The sequence below is a fragment of the Amphiura filiformis genome, chromosome 13 (genome assembly GCF_039555335.1).
Source record: "Amphiura filiformis chromosome 13, Afil_fr2py, whole genome shotgun sequence".
Taxonomy (NCBI): domain Eukaryota; kingdom Metazoa; phylum Echinodermata; class Ophiuroidea; order Amphilepidida; family Amphiuridae; genus Amphiura; species Amphiura filiformis.
Window position 1 is genome coordinate 41,693,506 of NC_092640.1, and position 21,493 is coordinate 41,714,998.

General features: G+C 35.7%; 2 protein-coding genes across 2 annotated transcripts in view; both read left to right on the forward strand.

The window, feature by feature from the left end:
* The first annotated feature begins 142 nt into the window (after positions 1–142).
* LOC140168374 (probable 2-ketogluconate reductase) lies at positions 143–4,678 on the forward strand. The gene is made up of 4 exons (XM_072191749.1): positions 143–649; positions 1,158–1,335; positions 3,004–3,182; positions 3,491–4,678. The coding sequence occupies exons 1-4, from the start codon at positions 172–174 to the stop codon at positions 3,736–3,738; spliced, it is 1,083 nt and encodes a 360-aa protein (XP_072047850.1). The 5' UTR covers positions 143–171; the 3' UTR covers positions 3,739–4,678.
* Positions 4,679–5,833: 1,155 nt separating this feature from the next.
* LOC140168379 (CD9 antigen-like) overlaps positions 5,834–21,493 on the forward strand; it is a 226,177-nt gene continuing 210,517 nt past the window's right edge. Inside the window, exon 1 of the mRNA XM_072191755.1 lies at positions 5,834–6,178. Coding sequence (XP_072047856.1) covers positions 6,095–6,178 — 84 coding nt within the window. The 5' untranslated portion in view covers positions 5,834–6,094. The remainder of the gene's footprint in view (positions 6,179–21,493) is intronic.

A 21,493-nucleotide genomic window follows, 5' to 3' on the forward strand; every position in this document is an offset into this window, starting at 1 on the left:
AGACACCAAATTGTCTCCAGTATCAGTATAGGCATACTTTTAACCTGAACTAATTACCATACCGTTGCACTTTTTACATAGCGATTTGGTGTATTGCGCCCTTATATTTTAGTACATGTAGTCTATTAACGGGTCATTTAATACGATAAAATCAATGTACAATCAATTAATATGATTCGGTGCAACCTGTTGAGGTCTGTACATCAGTGGACACATAGTAGAAGTTTAAGTCGTGTTATACCGATAACCATGGAAATTCCATATATTCTTTCATCGAAGGAACTACTTAGAATTAAGAAAGTCTACGACGACTTTCAGAAACACTTTCAGATAATCTTTGTAGAAGATCTCATCGCAGACACAAGTCCTCGGCAAAAGCAGCTCTACCAAGCCATTCAAGGAATACAGCTGGTAACAATAGCAGGCAATAAAATCCTGCCTACAAAAATTAAGGATGAGAATTTCATATCATCGCTTCCCAATTTGAAGATACTTAGTTACACCGGTGTTGGTCGTGACCATTTGGACCTACCAATGTTACATAGACATGGAATCGTGGTAGCGAACTCGGGTGCTCATGACATCGTGAACAACACTGTTGAATTTGGATTTGGGTTAATGCTAACTTTGGCCAGAAATATTCACACGGGTACGGTAAGCTTTGGTCCGGGGCTTTGGGAAGGGGCGTGTGTGTATGTGGGGGTGGGGGTGGGTGGTGAGGGGTAGGTGTAAGGCGGGGTGTAAGGTGGGAATGTATTGGCTTCAAATGAACACATAGGCACACTGCAAAAACATACTATGTGTAGAGATTGGACACTTTTTGTCTTTGATTTGTTAACACGTGTAACAGCAGGTGTTTGATATCTAAACACAAGACAACAAATTCCTAAACATTTAAACATGTTTACAAATCGAGGACAAGGTGGTGTCTAGAATAGTCTCTAGTTCTCTCCTGTCCTCGCATCTGCCGCCTATGCCCACTGCCGCCTATGCCCACAAAACCCGGAACGGAACATGTTTACCGTTCTCCGGAATAATTCCCGATCGGGAGCAGATTTCTAGGCAGTAATCCGGCTCTGAAAGCACTTCATCATAATGTTTAAATAGGTTGATCATGTTGATACGAGTATAAAAGCAAAATGTTTATTTTCACTCAGGTATGCACGCGTACCTCAACGAAGATTTCGATTGGTGTACCTACTTAATGGTGAATTCAGGATCGCTTCTAATGGACTCCATGCTTGGCATTGTGGGTATGGGAAGAATAGGATACCAGATTGCAGAGAGAGCAGCCGCCTTTAAGATGAAGATTGTGTATCATAATCGGACTCAAAGGTAATATCGGCCTTGTTAACAGAAAAGCATTAACGACGATCAAATAAGGTCGGACTATTAAACAACATAAATAAAATTTCACACATTTAACTTTTAAACTCATATATTTATAGGTTATACATCACTGTGCATTGTGATGTGTAACAACAAGGTAGACTTTCCAGTCCCTGAATATCCTCGCAAAATAAAAGAATTTTTAGATTGTGCCTCATCTCATGTCATTGTGCATAAACAACAACAAGGTAGACTTTCCAGGCCCAGAATATCCTCACAAAATAAAGTTGTAGACATCGGTGTGCATTGTGAAGTGTAACAACAAGGTAGTGTTTCCAGTCCGTGTATCCTCAGAAAATAAATTCCTATAGGCACCGTTGTAAATTTTATGAATATCCTCATTAAAAAATCGTGAATGTCGTGGTTCGTAATAACAAGGTGTAGACTTTTAAATAAATGGGCTAGTTTTAATATTCATTCATTCATATTCATCCATATTTTATTTTGCCAATCACCAATCAATAATACAATGTACAAATGTGATTCAATAATGATATTAATAATAATAATAGCAGTAACAATAATAGTGATAATGAAAATAATATAAGTCATGGTAATAAATAGCCAATATAATAAGAGGGCACGGTGGCTAAGTGGTTACGGCCTTGGACTCATAATCTGAGAGCTTGCTCGACGTGCGTGGGTTCGATTCCCCATCCCACCACCGTGTTGCGCCCTTGGGCAAGGCGCTTTGCCTCGCTTGCCTCACCACACCCAGGTGTAATGGGAAGCTGTTAGGGGTAGTCACAGTCGTTGTACTGATGGACCCTGCGCCACTTGTAGGCTGCAAACGTGGTTCCGACATATTCTAATGACGGCGGAATAAATGTAAAGCGCTTTGAGGCTGTTTACGGCATAAAGCGCTATATAAATATCTACATTTTTATAACAGTAACAATCCTGATAATAGGAATAACATGATAACAATAAATAATTATGTACATAATACATTAATATATTTGCATGATGTATGTTGCATCCCACCGCTGCCACCAATGTAAACTTTTATGTAGATAGACTTGTAAGTAAAGGGGCTACTTTTAACACAGATCATATTGTTGAATATCTTTTATTATCAGGTTCGTGTATATATTATTAGGCAGGCAAGAGGATTTGTGATCGATGTGAGTCGCTGGGTAGCTATGCCAGCAACTGACTGTGACCCTCCAGCCAGCTCCCACTTGAAGGGGGGGGGGGGTCTCCCACTAGAAGGGGGGAGTTCCCACTTCAAGGGGCGAAGTGAAGCTCAAGGGGGTTTCTCCCACTTGATGAGGTCACCAAGTGGGTCTCCATGGGACCAAGTGGGCCACTCAGTCAGACGGACTGAGGTTACACTTCCTCATAACCTTGCATAAGTCAGTATACAATTCATAAAACATAGATAAAACAAACAATTAATATTCTAATCTTCTTTATAAGGTATAGTCTTTCCAGTCCTGGGATATATTCTCAAAATAAACAAGTAGGTCTAGAAATCACAGCAGTGTAATAACAAGAGAGTTTTTCCAGCCCTAGGATAACCTCACAAAATTAACTCGTAGACGTCACCGCACTGTGCATTCTGAAGTGTAATAATTATTGATAACATAACATTGGCATATTATCTAACTCCAGGAGTAAGGAGGACGAAGAACTTGTTAATGCTAAATATTGTCAAACTCTCAATGAGTTACTGCGCATGTCTGATCACGTGATGCTGGCAGTACCTTTAAGTGACAAAACGAAAAGGATGATTGGTGCGAGAGAACTGAAACTAATGAAGCCTAATGCTGCAATAATCAACATTTCACGTGGTAAGTTGTTATTTGAATTGTCGTATGATAGTTTGTCTTTTATTAATGAGTGTCTCCGTAAGGTTGGACCAGAACGCATAATTTACTCCACAATGCATACAAAGACCAAAAACTCATAGGGTATACCCTTGGATACCTTTATTTTATTGTTGCAATCGCTTTACAGCAATTTTTAATATACTGTGGAGAATATTCACTTATGGAACAGTTTTTGTGTCTCCAAACAAGGGTATTATGTGTCTCCATAGGGCATACTCAACGTTTGACACTCAACTTGTATATAAAACCATTTCGCGATTATTTTGTAGGCGCCGTAATTGACCAAGATGCTCTTATCGAAGCACTCAACAACCACACCATCCAAGGCGCAGCCCTTGATGTGACCACACCCGAACCATTACCACCCGATCACCCGCTACTGAAGATGTCCAACGTCATCGTCACCCCACACGCAGGAGGGAATAACGTCAGGTCATTCTATTCTAAGTACCAAATTTGTTTAGAGAACATCAAAGCTGCTATTGAAGGGAGACCTGTGCAAAATGAAATTAAATGATGATCGCAGATACAAATAATATATTTCTAAGCATTTTTTTAATTCGTTTAAAATTTCAACGTGGGTCGTTATATAGATGGGTTAAAACATTTTGTATGAAAAACTGTATACGATTTAAATGTTGACAAAATATTACTGGAATATTTTTGCAAAACATTTACAAAGAAAATAATAGTTTTAATGCGTATACGGTAACATAATTATGAGCTTGCTTTGAAAATGTTGTCAAAAAAGTTCTATACCCTTTATTTTCTGGCAACCCATGTGCATGCATTTGAAAATGTTACGAAAACGTTGTGTGTTTGCTGGGAAATAAAAGTAATCATATCGGTGTCCCTCTGGTAGCCATTCCACGATGCAAATAACGCCCTCTTTTTTAGTATTAATTCATACCCACAGTGACTGGTTGAAGTTTACAGATACTGGTCTTTGTAAGAAAAAGTAAATAACGAATGATATGAAGCATCGACAGAAAGGAAGGTAAAAAGGGTTGAAATTCATGCAAGGAAATGAAACAAATGAAGTGGAAATATTTTGAAAAGGGTAACTGAGAATGAATAAGGAAAGAAAAAGAGGAGAACGAGTTATCAAGAAGAGAGATGAGTCGAGAAACAATGTGTCATTCCAGACAGGATGTTGGATTTCCAGACTGTTGTTTTTAGTTTTGAGGAACGGAATTCCATGTATTTATTTTAGTTTCGGACGGGATTTTATTTCAAAAGTTCCAAGGTTTTTCCAAAATTTGATAACCGGTTTTTTTTAAATTTGTTTTTAACTGGATTTCCGTTCCTTTTATTCTATTGAAAAGGTTGCCAGAAAACGTTTAAATGTCGGGCTTATATATAAAGGGCATATAAAGGGTATAAAATGTTTTCATAACGTTCAAAAACATTTGTTGATAACCTACTGCAAATATTCTAACATAAATATGTTATTTAAGTGTTAGCAAAATATTTGGCAAAAAATGTTTGTAAAAAATATCTTGCAATAACATTTAGAAAACATTTTCAAAATATTGTTGTAGTGTCTTTTCATACAAAACGTTTTAAAACATTTTCTTTAACCTTTATAATAACCCGACATTTGATGTTATTAAAACGTTTTTATCTAAACTAAAATCCAAAATACAACCTGTTTAAAATGTTTTTAAAACGTTTTTGCGTGTGCTGTTAAATTTATATTATTGTCATGCGTTTGTATAAAAGGCGAAAGCAAAATGCGTGTGATTGATGGGTAGAGAGGAGGGAAAATAATAAATGACTTGTCGAAGTTGTCGAGGAGGTCTGATTAAATTGTGGCCGAAACATAGTCATTCATCATTATATATTAGAGTTCAGCCTAGCTTTGGATATCCATGGCATAGATGAAGTATTAAGTCTAGCCCCGCCAGGCAACCAGATTAATCAATTTTTCAATTCGACCATTTATTTTTATCTAATTGACTGGCAACAAAATGAGTAATGATTTTTTATAATAATATTAATAATAATAATAATAATAATTAATACTAATAATAACACATAATAATAATAATAATAACAAGTTTTATTCCAGCAAAATAATGATTTTCCATTTATACTCATAGGCCCAGTTATATATAGTTACAGTGATATCCAAAGCAGAATTTGGTCGTTTTTGTGAATATTTTATTTTTCAACAGGCTTAATTACTATACTATTTTAAGCCACGGTAAATAACGAGTAATTATTAACTGGCCATATAAAATAATTAAGATATAAAAATAGGGGCCGGTAATTCATGGTTGAGAAATTACCGACACTTTAAAATAAATGGATCTTTAGAAAAAAAATACTAAAAAGGAAAACAATTTATTTTTATCGTTAAATCTTCGAAAATCGTTTTAAAAATAATTATTTTAATTATTTCAATTCTCGTATATCTATGATACCACTTTGTAAAAATGTCATTAATGCAGTCACCAGGGGTCAAATATATTAATATACCATTAACTCTTACAAAAGAACAATTGATCTCAAAATTACAAACGCTTTAAATTAATATATCTCGCTAAAATGAACAAAGAAAAGCACGCTTTTTGTAAGTCAGTTTTTTTTCCGAGCGACAGACGCCCAATGTGATTACCGTCGGGTCAACGCGCTTACTGCACTACGCCTGGGATTTTCATTTTTGACAGATCTGTCTTCATTCTAGAAACACTACAAACAACCCGATGTATGGTGGCGTGTTATGTTGTTGTTTTTTTACACACGCGTGCTTTCAGTGTTGTGTTTGCCTGGCTGTGTAGTACCCACAATCTGTCGTAGCATTTCCACAGGATTATATAGGATATTTTCGTTTCTTTTTGGGAAATATATTGGAATATATCTAGTCCATAATGGGATGCTGCTCGGGCGACCCGAGTACCACTATTTGGTGCTGTAAATACATCTTGATGGTGTCTTGCTGCATAACTAATTTGGTGAGTTTTGAATATTTTTATGTGTTAAAATATCATGTGAGATGAAACCATTTTGATTTAAACATTAAGCAGACGCCTAGCCTGATGATGTGAAAAGCATCTTAATATAGGACTATTATAGTACAAGATGCCTCGGGCAGCTAGAGCCGTGGCTAGTATATCGCAAATGTCTACAGATGAAAATTATGCACCCTGATTGTTTTGCTCAGTGAGTGTATGCTCAATGCTGCATGATGCATCTCTCGCGAGTCTCACATGAAATCACAATGGCTTGCATCTTTGTGTTGTGTTTTATCATCTCCATCTCCAAAGAAGAAGCTCAGAAGAGGCCTATAAAATAAACGCGTATGTATTATAGCCTGAGCCACTGCTAAATGTTACTGTGGGTCGTTGACTTTATATATGTGGGCTTTGTAATTTAGGCCTGAGGATAAAGAAAAACAAAGTGAGAATATAATACAACAGCTTGAGCATCATGAGCTCCCTATGAACTGAGTGTACATGTGAGAGAAGTTGAGAGCAACACACAAGATGTAATAAATAGGCCTACTCAAAGAACCAAGGGCTCTACGTTAAAAAATTCCAAATCTTCGGCTATCTTCCAGGGGGAACCTTTCAAAGATTGTCAAAGAACCATAATAATTAATATGTTCTTCAAAGGGTCTTTACTCTTTAGAACCCGTATTGGTTCCTTTTTGGGTGAACATACCCATGTTTGCAACCTGAGCCCCTCCACAATGACATCTACGAAGCAATAGAGAGGAAACCTTTTAAAATTGTTTTTATAAAAGCACATAATTTGCCAAACATGATATCTATCATTCATTAGCTTTTCAATGTGGCCACGGTACATTCACGTTCAGCAATTATTTCAGGTATACTTTTTGCTCAACAACGAAAAGACATGACATAAATAAGGTCTATATAATAATTGTCCTATTTGTTTTGCCATTTTCAAAAGTACGCATGTATCCTCTCTCTCTACACATTCATCATGCTACAACGAGGCTTTCATATTGCCCAGAGCTTTTGAAGTCTCGGCGTGCAAATCGCATTAAAGGTTAACTTCCAATAGAGCAGAATTATGCCACAGTTGCATGTCTTGTGGTTATTGCTTTTATTTTATTTGTACATTCTGCCTAAAACACATAGCGGGTGTCTATATACAAATGAGATATAGAGCACTGGGGTCGAGGACAGTTTATATAGTGCGGTGTATTTGCAAAGCAGGAGGGATTTGCAATCCATCTGCACATCATGAGTACCACAGCAAGAATTTTGCATTGATTCGCCAAATCAGGGATCCCTGGCCAAATGAACAATGTTGAACTACTGGTACTCAGTGTAACCAAAGCATTCTGTTCTAGAATGGTATCAGATCATATTTTTAGGATCTTTGATAAAATGCAATGCACATTCGGTCATTGTACTTTGAAAATATTCAGCGTTATTATTGGTGCGTAAATGTGGCAAGGAAGCCAATAACTGCATATTTCCATAGGTCTTATGGGTTTTGAGTTAAAAATAAAGCCCGAATAAATTGCCAAAACGAAAGTTTCGGGCAATTTTCCCCTCCCGAGAAAAAAACCCATACACATGGGGCGGAATTATACTCCCAAAGTGCAAACACAGCTGTGTCGTGCTCCCTTCGACTTAATACCTTAAATACTTAAGGCCAAATAAAAAAAATAAACATGTTTCACGTCCCCTCCCGCTTCCTTTTTTGAGGTTTCCTCAAATATATTTTTATTTTTTGAAATTAACTTTTCAAAAAATATGTCTGGGAAGTTGGGATGCTTTCTATAGACAAGAAACATTTTAGGAAGGTTTTGTGATCATTAGAGGGGGTGTAACTCTCAGAACAACAAATAAAAAGGGCCTCCTCCTTTTTCCAGGCATTATTGTATACGCTAAAACAGCTCTAAGTATGGGTATTTACACCAATTTTGCGATAAAAAATAGAAAATAAAAAGTCCCCTCTTCCTCCTTTTTTTCAAAAACACGGACGTGAAACATGTTTTATTTTTTACTTGGCCTAATACTATGATGAGTTCCCTCATATTTACAGCATTCGAATATAAAATGGTAATTATATCTAGGCAAGAGCGAAAAAGTCGACAATTGGTCGGCAAATCATTTCTCATAATAATCGCTGCATGCATACAATATGAATGTGATGATGCCATGCGTTAGAATAATTGATGATATGACTACAACTCTAGTCGAAGCGTGCTAGCTTGACTTGATGTTCATATATCTTCATTATTTGAGCATTTACGTTTTCGCGCATACAATTTAGACCTGTCTGGTTTTCAGAATTGCATATTTGGAGAAGGGTGTTTGAAGTATTTTGGTGTATATTTTTCCACTGCATATTTTGAATTTGGTCACGTTGGTTCCAGATCCCCGCGAGTGTCGACTGCAGACGACAAGTTTCAATTTTTTTTTAGAAATTCAAAAAAATTCAGAATTGTAAATTTTCATGACCATATTTGGAATCTGCATCAAAAATGCATTAAAATGAACACAAACAAGCCTAGTATTGGTTCAGTGGTTCTTAAGATATCTCTTGATAATTTGAGAAAATTCTCAAAACTTTAGACTTTAATAATGTTGAGCCTTTTATGACTTGCACCCAAAGCATACTTTTAAAGTTTTTATTGATTTATTAAAGTTCTACATTTGTACTTATTTTTTTATATTTTTTTTTATTGATTTTATTTTAATTAATTGTTTTAAGATATTTTATTACAAATGTAGGTATACCGGTACATGATTGTAACCATAATTAAATGTAGGTGAAAATTTAAAATTGTTAAATTTGATGAACAAAATCAGTAAAATGTCAAGGGTTATCGAACATTAAAAAAAGCAGCAATGAGTACAAATTGGATCTGACGTGAGTATTCGGTAATTTGTTCACCCACACTACTCCGTAAGGCGGGTCGGAGGTAGGCATGACCGAGCGATATAGCCTACACGCATGATTCTGCCCAATGTGAAAACGCTGAAAAGTTTCGTTTTGGTAAATAGGCCTATGTTATTGGCTTTAACTCAAGATCCGCAAGACATGTGAAAATATAAATACGACTATTGGCTTCTTTGATTAAATATGATCAAGGTATTAATATTAACAATTGAAGTACACTACAAGCTAAAATAGCAAAAACTGGACAGATGTGGTCCCTGCCACCCCACTCGCCTTAAAACCAAGAAGTTGCGCCATGCAGTTGCTTGTATACACGGATGGATAGGTGCGAAATAATCTAATTTGAATCCGAGAGAAAGAAGCCATTTCTGAATGTCAAAAATTATATGATCTATAATTGAGAGGAAAGGCACCTGTGATTTCTAGAAGTTAGGTTGACTAGAGGTCAAAGTATTTGGGATTTCAAGCCATATAGCAATTTAGATGATGCGTTAAAAATTATTTTTGAAGAACGGTCGAAAGTTAATAATATTTTGTATAATTACTTGCCTTCAGTTATTCCCAGAGTCAACAATATTCATTATGATTGTTTTAAAATCATGAGAATGAAACCCGGTGTCGTCACTTAACATTCAAAGGCGTAACGCATGATCGTTCCCCAAGTCAAAAATACCACCCTATTTTGCGCGGTTTCAAGAACATTTTCGTCATTTTTTACCCCTATTTTACACAAAAACGGGTACAAATTAGCCTTAAAAAATACCCCTATTTTTTGCATTTCAAGTACACTTTTAAAAAGTACCCTTTTTTAACATTTCAAGAACACACACAAAACACTTGTCTGATTCATTTTTTTTTCTGAGGAGAACTCTGTTGTCCTTTTAATACATAAATGAGGAAAATAACAGAAAAATATATACAAATGCATCCAATAGGATGCATCATGTGTTTTTATGATACAGTTATCAACAATGTAATATTTCCTCCCGTTTTTGACAAAAATTACGAAGTCTGGCATTTGCCACAAATTCCCTCACTCAAACCACTAGGCCTATATCAGCCCCATCTTTAGATATTTTCAAGAAAAACCTCTAGCTTGCCGGTCACCAAATAGTTAGCGATTTGCGGTTTTCGCCCTGCTGACTACAACTTCAGAAGGTTCAGAAGGAACAATTCCTTTATGATCAGGTGCCATTTTGGAATAGTTTGTGGCCCGGTTTGTGGGTACCCAGTTTGTCAAAAGCTATAAAAGCCGATGAAAAAAGTCCCATGGAATCAGCGGCCAAACTGGGTAGTCCCCCGTGACGTAATCGGTGTAAACAAAATAAAACCAAGTCGAGCGTGTTGCTGAATATTTAGGCCGGGATATTAGGAAGGCAAAAAAGTTTCACAAAAGTGAAATCCGGGAGTAAATTGAGCGAGAAATGGTAAGATTTCTTGGGATTTCAACATTATCAGGATTCACAAAAATATACCCTATTTTTTAATTTCGAGTACACCGTCGTCAAAAACAACCCTATTTTTTAAACATCGCGAACATAAAATGTTCGCGAACATAGTTTAAAAATAACCCCTTTTTTCGCGAAATTGGGAACGATCATGCGTACACATAGTCAATGTTAAGTGACGACACCGGGGAATGAAATGACACTGACATTGCAGTTGTTTTACACTTCCCTGATTGCAGCCAGATTTTTAACCCGATCAGTGAACTTGACTAGAACTAGCCCCGTTCCACAAACCGCGACCCCTCTCGAATAGCGACCGAAGGGAGCACCGAGCGTCTTTAACTATCAGCTACTATCCTACAGTTGGAAAATCATCATACAGGTATCAGAGTACAGCACAGAAGCCAGCATCATACAGGTATCAGAGTACAGCACAGAAGCCAGTGCTAAACTTGACAACATCCTTAGAAGCATTTTACGCATGCCCCCCCTGATAAATTGTGTGACTGATTTTGCATTTTTCTCAAAAAAATAACTACACACTGGTAACAAAAGTTATGTATATTATTGGGGCAACAAATCCAATTGCTTCACTGAAATTTCAGTGATTCAAGACAAGTGGTTCATTGTGTTAAGAAATGAGGTACATTCTAGCGGTACCTCTTTCCTTATCATAAATAACGTACCGCTTGTCTTGAGTCACTGAAATTCCAGTGTAAACTGGACTCATTGCCCCATACATAACTTTGGTTACCAGTGTGTTATTATTTTTTGAGAAAAATGCAAAAATAGTCACAAATTTATCAAGGGGTGTTGTACCACCTTAAAGCAAAATTTATAATAAAATGACACGACACATGATAATTTATCAATTTGTTTAAACTGCTCTTATGAATACTAGTATGAGGAATTTAGGTGTGTATTATTATATGCCTGCACACTTACTTGGAGTTCCTAGTACACAGAAAATTCAGAAATTACTACAGTATTTAGATCGAGCAGATAATTTCTGCATTATCTGTGTTAAAAAATATCATTTAGTGCCTATATAGATCATGACTTTGTAGGAAGTGCACCTGTAGTTTGTATTACATTGATTACTCTACTTTGCCTTATTTTCTTCTTGATAAGACAGCACAATACACATGATATATTAACCTAGTATCCGGAATTCATTAGACAGATCGGAATGATGTCACCCAGCTATTACTAGATATAAGCCTACTCCCTCTGCTAGCTTTTACCTCAAAATAACATTTATTATTATTATTTTATTAAATGAGACAATTATAGGAAGATAACAGTTTGATAATTTCAAATTTTGACGGGACTAATAAAAATGTTTTGGATGTCGAAATCAACTCTCTATGTGGACACAGTGGCGCAGCGGTATACGGACTCAGACTCACAATCGGAGGGTTGCGGGTTCGAACCCCGGCTGTGGTATGATCGTGTGGCCTTGTACATTCACCTCAATTTTGCTTCACACCACCCAGGTATAATGAGAGGCTGGTATATATCTGTAAAACTGCTGTATCCAGTGGCCGCGTAATAAATTTGATATGATATAATCAAGATGGAAAGGCACTATAAATATGACGACATTTATCTATTTTATTTATTTGTTTGTTGATATTTAATTACCAGTTTAAAAAAATATCAAATATGAACGATCTTCCATGTTTGAACTTGAATATGACCAATTCCTGATGTCAGCAAACAGTTGCTGTCAATAACCACGTGTATGAACATCCCCAGGGTAGCGTCCCCAGGGTAGTGGTAAGATTCTATTTTTAGGTAAGTGACCCTAGTTTGATTGCTCAATCGACGACATCCTATATTCCACACGTTCCACGTGGAAAGTGCATTCAAAGTTAACTTTTTCAGAAACTTTAATGCTATAAGCTGCTATAACGTAAACGTATGCCTTGTAAAATGGAAAACTGAAAAAAAAGAAAAAAAATTTAAAAATAAAGAAATAAAAAGTAAAGAAAAAAAAAGAAGTAGAAAAAAACAATAAAAACAAAAAACAAATGAGAAACAGAAATGAAACATTATTTTCAAAGATTGAAATTTTCACTCTTTTTTATCCATACCATTTACGTGTAGAATTATGAAAAATATGTGTTTATTTGGTCAAAGTCCTGTTTGTTTGTTGGTTGTTTTTGTCAATATACTGTTAGAAATAAATAGGTGTCCGATATTCAAACGGATCAAAATATTTAAAACCAATCAAAATCGGCTCAATGGAACAAAGTTGTGCACTGTATTAAATGCACTTTGAATTTGATGAAAAATGGAATGTGTTCTTCCACTTAAACGTTGCAGGACACAATGAAACCCTTTCTTTAGTTTAAGAATATTCATGGTATGTTAATAATTGCCTTAACATTTCAGGCCAATTAAGGCATTTTTTTTAAAAGACTTAAATGGATAATTTCATACAACAATCAGCGATAATGGTCGATTTCACTCAGGGTGAAACGGTCAAATTATTTTACACTAAAAAAGCAAACATACAAAGAACAATAGGCAATTGTTCCCTATCATCATTATTGGATGAATGCGTAATTCTGTTTCTTTTAGGCCGTGTAAAATTAATATTTTGGTTCTCGTCCCTCCCTCCTCAATTTCTGGGATTTTTTTTTTATTTTATTTTTTAGATTTTTCAATTTTTTAGACTTTGGAATGATTTATGAATATGTTTATTAGAGAACAAGCATCACTTGCAAGTCTTTTTGTGGTACTCTAGGGGGTTTACCCTCAGAATCTCACATTTGAAAAAAAAAGGCCTCATCGTTTCCTCTAGCACTGTTGGAGAAGACCGAAAACTACTGACAATGCTAATTTTACATTGGAAAAAAAAAAAAAAAAAAAAAAACACCTCCCTCCCTCATCAATTCATGAAAATCCTCTGGACGAGAACCAAAACATTAATTTTATACGGCCTTATCTAATTAAAATCACAGAACAGAGTTATTATTTCTTTTATAAATGGAGATCTGAGCAAATGATAGCGTCATCCACCATGTCCACTGTGAACAAATGGTTACGGTTGGACGGTTGCTTTTTGCTGAATATAAACTTTAATAAAAGGTCCTGCGCTATGAGTTGGGATACCTAATTTGGCGGTGGAGTAACACTTTTCCACTTTAAGTGATGTTTATGATGTCATATTTTCCATAATACTTGTCATACAATAATAAATTTGGTGTCATTTTAAAGAGTAATCTATACTCTTTCCATAGCAATAAATAAAATTGGTTCATGTCGTTTCAGTTTTAATTAGAATTAATTAATTAATGAATTGGTGATTGCTGTGGTGGCTAGGGAGCCATTTTCACACGGTTAATTTTAAAGAAACGGGAAGGTCCATGTGTCATGAAAACACAATTTCTGGATTAACAGACCCCAAATACATAGACACCAAAATGAAATAAGAAGCTTTAAAATAAAAAAATTAACATCATTTTATTACAAATATATGGTCAATTCCAGCGAAAGCGGGACAAAATTCTCTCGATGTAAACATTCCACTTTAAAATGTCATTAATAAAGGAAATCACGTTATTGATGGAGCATATCATGTCACGTCCAATGTGCTCTCTTTGTGCATATAGGCCTTTACTAGCAAGTCATACCAGGGGACAAGTTATGATAGCTTAAATGAATTGGCGTTACCCACGAATTCAAAGATAAAGCACCATATATGTCATTGAATGTCCTTCAATCAAAATGAAATTATTACCGTTAGAAAGACGTTTGCATGATCTCTCATCATATGTAAAACGATTGAATTCCACCAAAGTGTGTGGACTCTAGAGGCCATTAAGTCAATTTGGCTAATAATTTTGTTACCCGCGTATCAAAAATAAAATGATCGTTCTGAAAAATGTTAAGTGAATATGCCATAAATGACTCTATCATGAAACGAAGTTTTGTTCTATAATTCTGAGGTCCAAGTGATTATTTTATGCAAATACGTTTTACCCATAAAATTCCATAAAATCAAATTTGACGTTACCCACGTATCAACTGTTACCCACGAGTCCATCAAATATAATTGCCATAACTTGAATTAACATTTAATGACTTTGGACACTGAATTTAGTTTGACAAGCGCTTAAAATTGTAAATCGTAAAAATACGTTCACCGCTTTAAAAAAGAATCTACGACGGTTTAAACTTTTGTTACCCACGAATCCCGAATAGATGCTAACCTTGAAAAATAAGGAGATTGTTTATTTTAAGTTTAAATCAGCACATATTCAAGCCATGGGTATGCTATAATTTTGACAGTACTTACAGTTTATACACCTAAGAAACGCAAACCCCAAACGGTACTATTATAGCTTTACCCACGAATTCGGCGTTACCCACGAATCCAAGGATTTACTTGTAAATTATATGTTTCTTATGCATCTTAACATTTTGAAAACATGCGAAATAGGTTCCAAAACAGTCCTGTTTAATAGCGTCCTCTTGAAGGTATACTGAAGCTGCATCATGAAGTTTTGATTGATTATCCTAAATTACCATTTTGGGGGTAAATGCAATTGGTTAGAGAAACGGGAATCATTGAAACACAATGAAGGAATAACCGCATGGTGGTTTCCAACCTTCTGTAATATTTTCTATTTTGTCGCTTACCAATACATACCTTCAAATATGTGTTACCCACGAACATTTTGGTTACCCACGAATCCGTACTTAAATTATAGTTAACAATGTATTGATAGTGTTTTAGTTCATAGGATCTGTCAAACACGAGTTAATAGAATATTGCTGCATGAAAATATGGAATGATTTTACTAAAATAATAATATAAAACTGTTTGCTCTGTCTATTTGAATTTGGCAACTTCATTATTCTCAAAATTTTATACCCAAAATGCCATAATGATCCATTCTAAATATTCCATGTAGTCTGTATTTTGATTAAAATTCATTTTAGTGCCATTGCAGCCTGAATTATTGACATAAGGAAAAGTATTTTTTATTTTTATTTAAAAAAATTAATAGGAATTGCTATTTTCCAGACGCTGTTACCCACGAATCCATCCGAGATCCTCATCCTGCGACGAGATACAAAATCTAACTTGATATTTATATGAAGCATTTATACTAATCTTTCGAAATAATACAGTAATGAATAAATGACAGCCACTTTGGGGAGAGTTCGAAGAATTGACACAATCTTAACTGTACACCTGGTTCTTTCTTAAAATTTGTAATAACCAAAATATTTCTTTGTAGATGTATGTAATAAAATTCTATTTTACGTTCAAAGTCTTCACCGATTTCTAGTGTATATGAGTCACACATAAAATATTGAAAGATATTAAACTAGAGATAATTTGCGCTCACAGAGCGCAGACAATCGCCAGGCATGTAACCCTTTAATGACCTTTTGATCTGACCTTTGACCTTAATGTTTCCCAGGTCACGAGGTTTGTTGTCATCAAAATTGAGCCTCGTACCCATTACAGATGTCCAAAAATGCATTTCTAAAATTTGACCTCTGCATGACCTTTGACCTGACCCCTGCAAAATGTTCCCCTGGTCATGAGATCTGTTATCACTGAGTTTGAGCCCCATACCCCTTACAGATGTCCAGAAAAAGAAATTATAAGGTTTGACCCCAGATAACCTTTAACCTGACCCCTGCAAAGTGTTCCAATATATTCCCCTGGTCATCAAGTTTGTTGTCACAGAGTGTGAGTCCCGTACCCCTTAAAGATGTACAGAAAATGCATTTCTAAAATATGACCTCTGCATGACCTTTGACCTGACCCCTGTAAAATGTTCCCCTGGTCATGAGATTTGTTGTTAACGAGTTTGAGCCCCATACCCCTTATGGATACCGAGATAATGCAATTGTAAGATTTTACCCCCTTAATGACCTTTGACCCCAATTCTTTGTACAACTTTTAGACACTGGCTAAAGGCGATGCAGGTATGCAAGTGACGTCATTGTATTATGAAATTTGTGGAAGAAGAAGCATTTTGAGTGAAAATCACATTTTGGCCATAATGACCTTTGGATGACCTTTGACCTCGAGTTGGTCATGTAACATTTGTGCCCCTACCCAATGGTCCTTGTGACCAAATATGGTTACATTGGCCTAAAGCATATGGCTACAATGGCTCGTTAAAAGTTTGACAGAAGAAAGAAAGAAAGAACTAGATCTGGTTACAGATCTGGACCTAGCCGGGGCCGGAAATGCCAGTCTTAACTTAAAGTTTGACCTTTGACCTGATATTGTGGACATCTAACACCGTTAATGGAGCTTCACTGTAGCATGTAGGGGCTTTATCCGTCTTCCATATGCTGATATACAGCTACTTTTCTGTAATTTTAAACTTTTTTTTGCAAATTTGACGTTTTGACCTCCTTAATGACCTTTGACCCCAATATAAAAAAAAATTATATACACCGAGAAAATGCATTGTTACAGTTTAAATTAAAAAATCAACTATGCTTAGTTATGGAGATAAAAATTCTTGAAGTTATTTAGCTTAAAACCGGAAATGACGTCTAAATGACCTTTGACCAAAAAATAAAAATACCGTGCATACATCGGGTAACACTAATGCATATATGAAGTTTATGTCACTCTGGTTTGGTTACGTTTTGAGATAAAAAAAAATGAACATATTTGATGATTTTTGGTTTTTGACCGGAAGCGACCCTTAATGACCTTTGACCCCGAAACTGTAGACACCCCAAAGACCCTGGTTGGTAGCAATGCATGTGTGCTAATGACAACACTCTGCTATGTAATTTGTAAAAACAGTGATTTTTTTAATATTTTTAGCTTTCAGACCGGAAATGACCCCCTTAATGACCTTTGACCCAAATTCTGTGAATAAGTTATAGGCACTGGATATAGCCGATGCATATGTGTAAGTGACATCATCGTACTATGTAATTTGTGGCAGAAGAAGCATTTTAGAGTAAAATTGCATTTTTGCCATTGTGAGCAGGTCAAAGGTCAAATGGAGTCCAATGTCATGTCACATGTGGGGACATGGTCAGTGGTGATTGTGACCAAGTATGGTCAAAATCAGTCAAAGCATAACAGAGCTGGGGCGAAACGTGGCAAGTCACGCAAAATGTCACGTGTTGCCAGAAGAAGAAAGATCCGATAGCATCCCAAGACCTAGCCGGTGTCCCGGCTAGGTAAGAACTGACCAAAAACAGAACACTCGCAAATTGGAAATTTGCGATTGTAAGAAAGTGAAATTTTATGGCGTACAACAGGTGAAAAATGCTTGAATTCGTGGGTAAAATGCATATGCGCATTTAACACTTTATTTGGTCTAGCAAGAAAAGTTATTTTTCAATCCGATGGCACTTCCACCTGATGATTCACTAGACATGATCGTCTCATTTGATAAGTCTAGAATTGAAAAGGAAAACATTTTCAAAATGGCCCCAGAGAGAATTTTGGCCCGCTTTGGCTGGAATTGACCATATATATTTTTTAGACCCCCTTCCTGAAAATGGTATTTTGGCCAGCACTAGCTCATTTCTTGGACGATTTTCATTAAAAAGGTGTCAAAACGCTCAGGAAAACAAGCCTCATCAAGTAAGGCTTTCCATGTGTTACCGAAAGGGGTCCCAACTCATGGCGCAAGACCAAAACGGACATATTTTCGGATAAATGCTGTTATTTCATTGTCTTTTATTGAATATTATCATATAGCTAGCTGTTCTTGTATTTATGGTTCAAGCAATAATAGATGGAGCAATTGCAGACATGCCTGAATTATTTTTAGTAAACTACCCGTGACTATCAACAAATCAATTTTATAGCTATCACTTTTAATTTAATCATGCATAAAATGTTTCGCATTGAAGAAAAAAATGTAACAAATCATTATTAAATATTAAATTTGCAATATATCAAATAATCAAAATGGAAAATGACGCGGATCGTATAAAACTGGTTATCCTTCTCAGTTTAAATGTAGACACTAAATAACTACGGTTATTTTTGTTAACGATCTGTCCAATCAGTTTATTATATAAATCATTAATTTAGTCATATCAGGCCTCTGCACTCTGGGTTATTTGGTACGACTCTGTTTAAGAGTCTATGTTTTGTAGGAGCGAACGTCATCAGTTCATGTCTAATTTGTATAAATGGATTCTATTTGTCAAATTTATTTGTCCCATGCAATGAAAGGGTTATGTGAGAAAATGCTAAATATTTAGTTATATGACTGTATTGTTAACTTCTTTATAAAGAAGTTAAAAACAGACATAAATGTCAAAATGCATATAATTTTGATATGTATGTCTGTTTTTCAGAGAGTGTGTACATTTTAGGTACCACTCACTATCGTGCAGTCCGTTTGATATTTACACGGGGATGGATAAATGGATTCTATTTGTCAAATTTATTTGTCCCATGCAATGAAAGGGTTATGTGAGAAAATGCTAAATATTTAGTTATATGACTGTATTGTTAACTTCTTTATAAAGAAGTTAAAACAACATAAATGTCAAAATGCATATAATTTTGATATGTATGTCTGTTTTTCAGAGAGTGTGTACATTTTAGGTACCACTCACTATCGTGCAGTCCGTTTGATATTTACACGGGGATATTTAAAAGACAAAGTTTCAGTTTACATTATATCCAAAACCGTGACAAATCTTATGTTACCTTTAAGTGAAATACTTTTAAACAAAGGACTTTATTGTGTATTTTGAACAACACATGCATAGTTGTTTTATTGAGATTTCGGATAAGAGACTGCGGCATAAGGGACCGTTCACAAACACTTGTAACGGGGGGGCTGATGCAAAGGGGGGTGAATTTTTATCCCTCTGAAGGGGAGCCTTTAAATATATCACCGTTACACTAATTTATATGGGTTGACGTTCATTATTCATGGCCAAAAAGGGGGGCCCTTAAAATAATTTTAGGTCTGAAGGGGGGGCTGATAAAATATGTGAATGTTTCTTTTTGCATCAGGCCCCCCTGTTACAAGTGTTTTTTTGAACGGTCCCTGAGTTATTCATTTTGTATATTAATATATAGATCTAAATGGACATGTAATGTGTGCCATATTGCTTGTCCATAAATTCAAAGTGACCTTTCCGTATCTAATAATAAATATTAGAGCGGAATTGGTAAATATTGACAAACCGATAAATATGTTTGTACATATTGCATTGGTCAAACATATGCAAGTATGCATATTTCACACTTATGTGTTGTGCCTGCCTTTATATATGCCTATGCAAAACTGCCACCACGTTATATAACTTTATGAGACGACGTAACAAATTATAAAACATTTTACTGGCCCGACCGGCCCAGAACCAGATTTTGCGTTTTGGGAGATTGTTGGTTTTAAATTTTTCATGTGAAATCAGCCTGAAAATATTTCAAACAAAATTCAGAACATGCGCAAAATAATTTATGTTTGCAAAAAAAAATCATCAAATATTTGCCAGATTTCCAAGCCTTCAGTGATAGGGTCAGTAGAAGCCTAATAAAAAAAATTAAAAAAAACACCCAAAAACCAAAAAAACCAAAACCAAAAAAAAAAACCCAAAACAAAACAAAACTAGAGTCAATAGATTCTGAGTACAAGCCGCCGGCAGTAAATATAACATTAATGGGTCAATTTTGACCAATTTCAAAATTTGACCTTCGACCCCTAAACTTTGACCGTCACCATTGACTTTTTGTTTTGTCTCACTAAGGTCTATCATATGCAGCATTCAGATTTGCCATACCTCGCTGTTTGAAATTTTACACATTTTGACCTTTTGACCCCAAGTACAAAGAGGTCACCATTGACTTTTGTTTTGTCTCACTAAGGTCTATCATATGCAGCACTCAGATTTGCCATACCTCGTTGTTTCAAATTTTACACATTTTGACCTTTTGACCCCAAAGTAAGCATTGTACAAAGAGGTCACCGTTGACTCTTTGTTTTGTCTCACTAAGGTCTATCATATGCAGCACTCAGATTTGCCATACCTCGTTGTTTCAAATTATACACATTTTGACCTTTTGACCCCAAAGTAAACATTGTACAAAGATGTCACCATTGACTTTTTATTTTGTCTCACTAAGGTCTATCATATACAGCACTCAGATTTGCTATACCTCGTTGTTTGAAATTTTACACATTTTGACCTTTTGACCCCAAAGTAAACATTGTACAAGGAGGTCACCATTGACTTTTTGTTTTGTCTCACTAAGGTCTATCATATGCAGCACTATAACTTGACATATCTTGTTGTTCAAATTTAGTTTGTATTGCATACGGGGTCAAAGGTCAAGCAATGGTCAAGCTGTGAACACCCTGAATACCCATGCCACTAGTGACCAACATGTATTAATTAGAGCTTCGGCGCATTTTGTTTGTAGAAGAAGAGGCAGATTGCCAGAAAGAAAGAAAGAAAGAATTAGCGTAAAACAGAACAAGCCGACTTTGTCGTCGGCTTGTAACAAAAACCCATCCCGACCGACCGACCCTACTGGTAAAGTCCGCCTGCCCTTAAAACAGGTTTTCTTAAGGGATCGGATAGCAACGTTTGCACAGTATTTTTGTCGGACTTGACAGCACACCAGACGTCAAATTGCATTCACGAGGAATGTCCTGATGATATCAAATAATTTTAATAATTTGTCATAAAATTTGTATTATATCGTGAATTAAAAAAATGTATATATCATTATCAGAAGGACATTCCAACGTGAACATGGATCCTTTATGATTCAATGGCCTAATTTTGTCCATTAAAAAAAAACAGTTGTGCAAAGGAGACCTTCACGCCAATCTCCAAGAAAGACGAACGTGGCACGAACGGAGCACGTGGAAAACATATAAATTGACGAAATTGAAACAAATCTAGTTAGGGCTTCATTTTAAGGTACGCACAATTAGATTCTCAGGGTGGGGGTAGGAA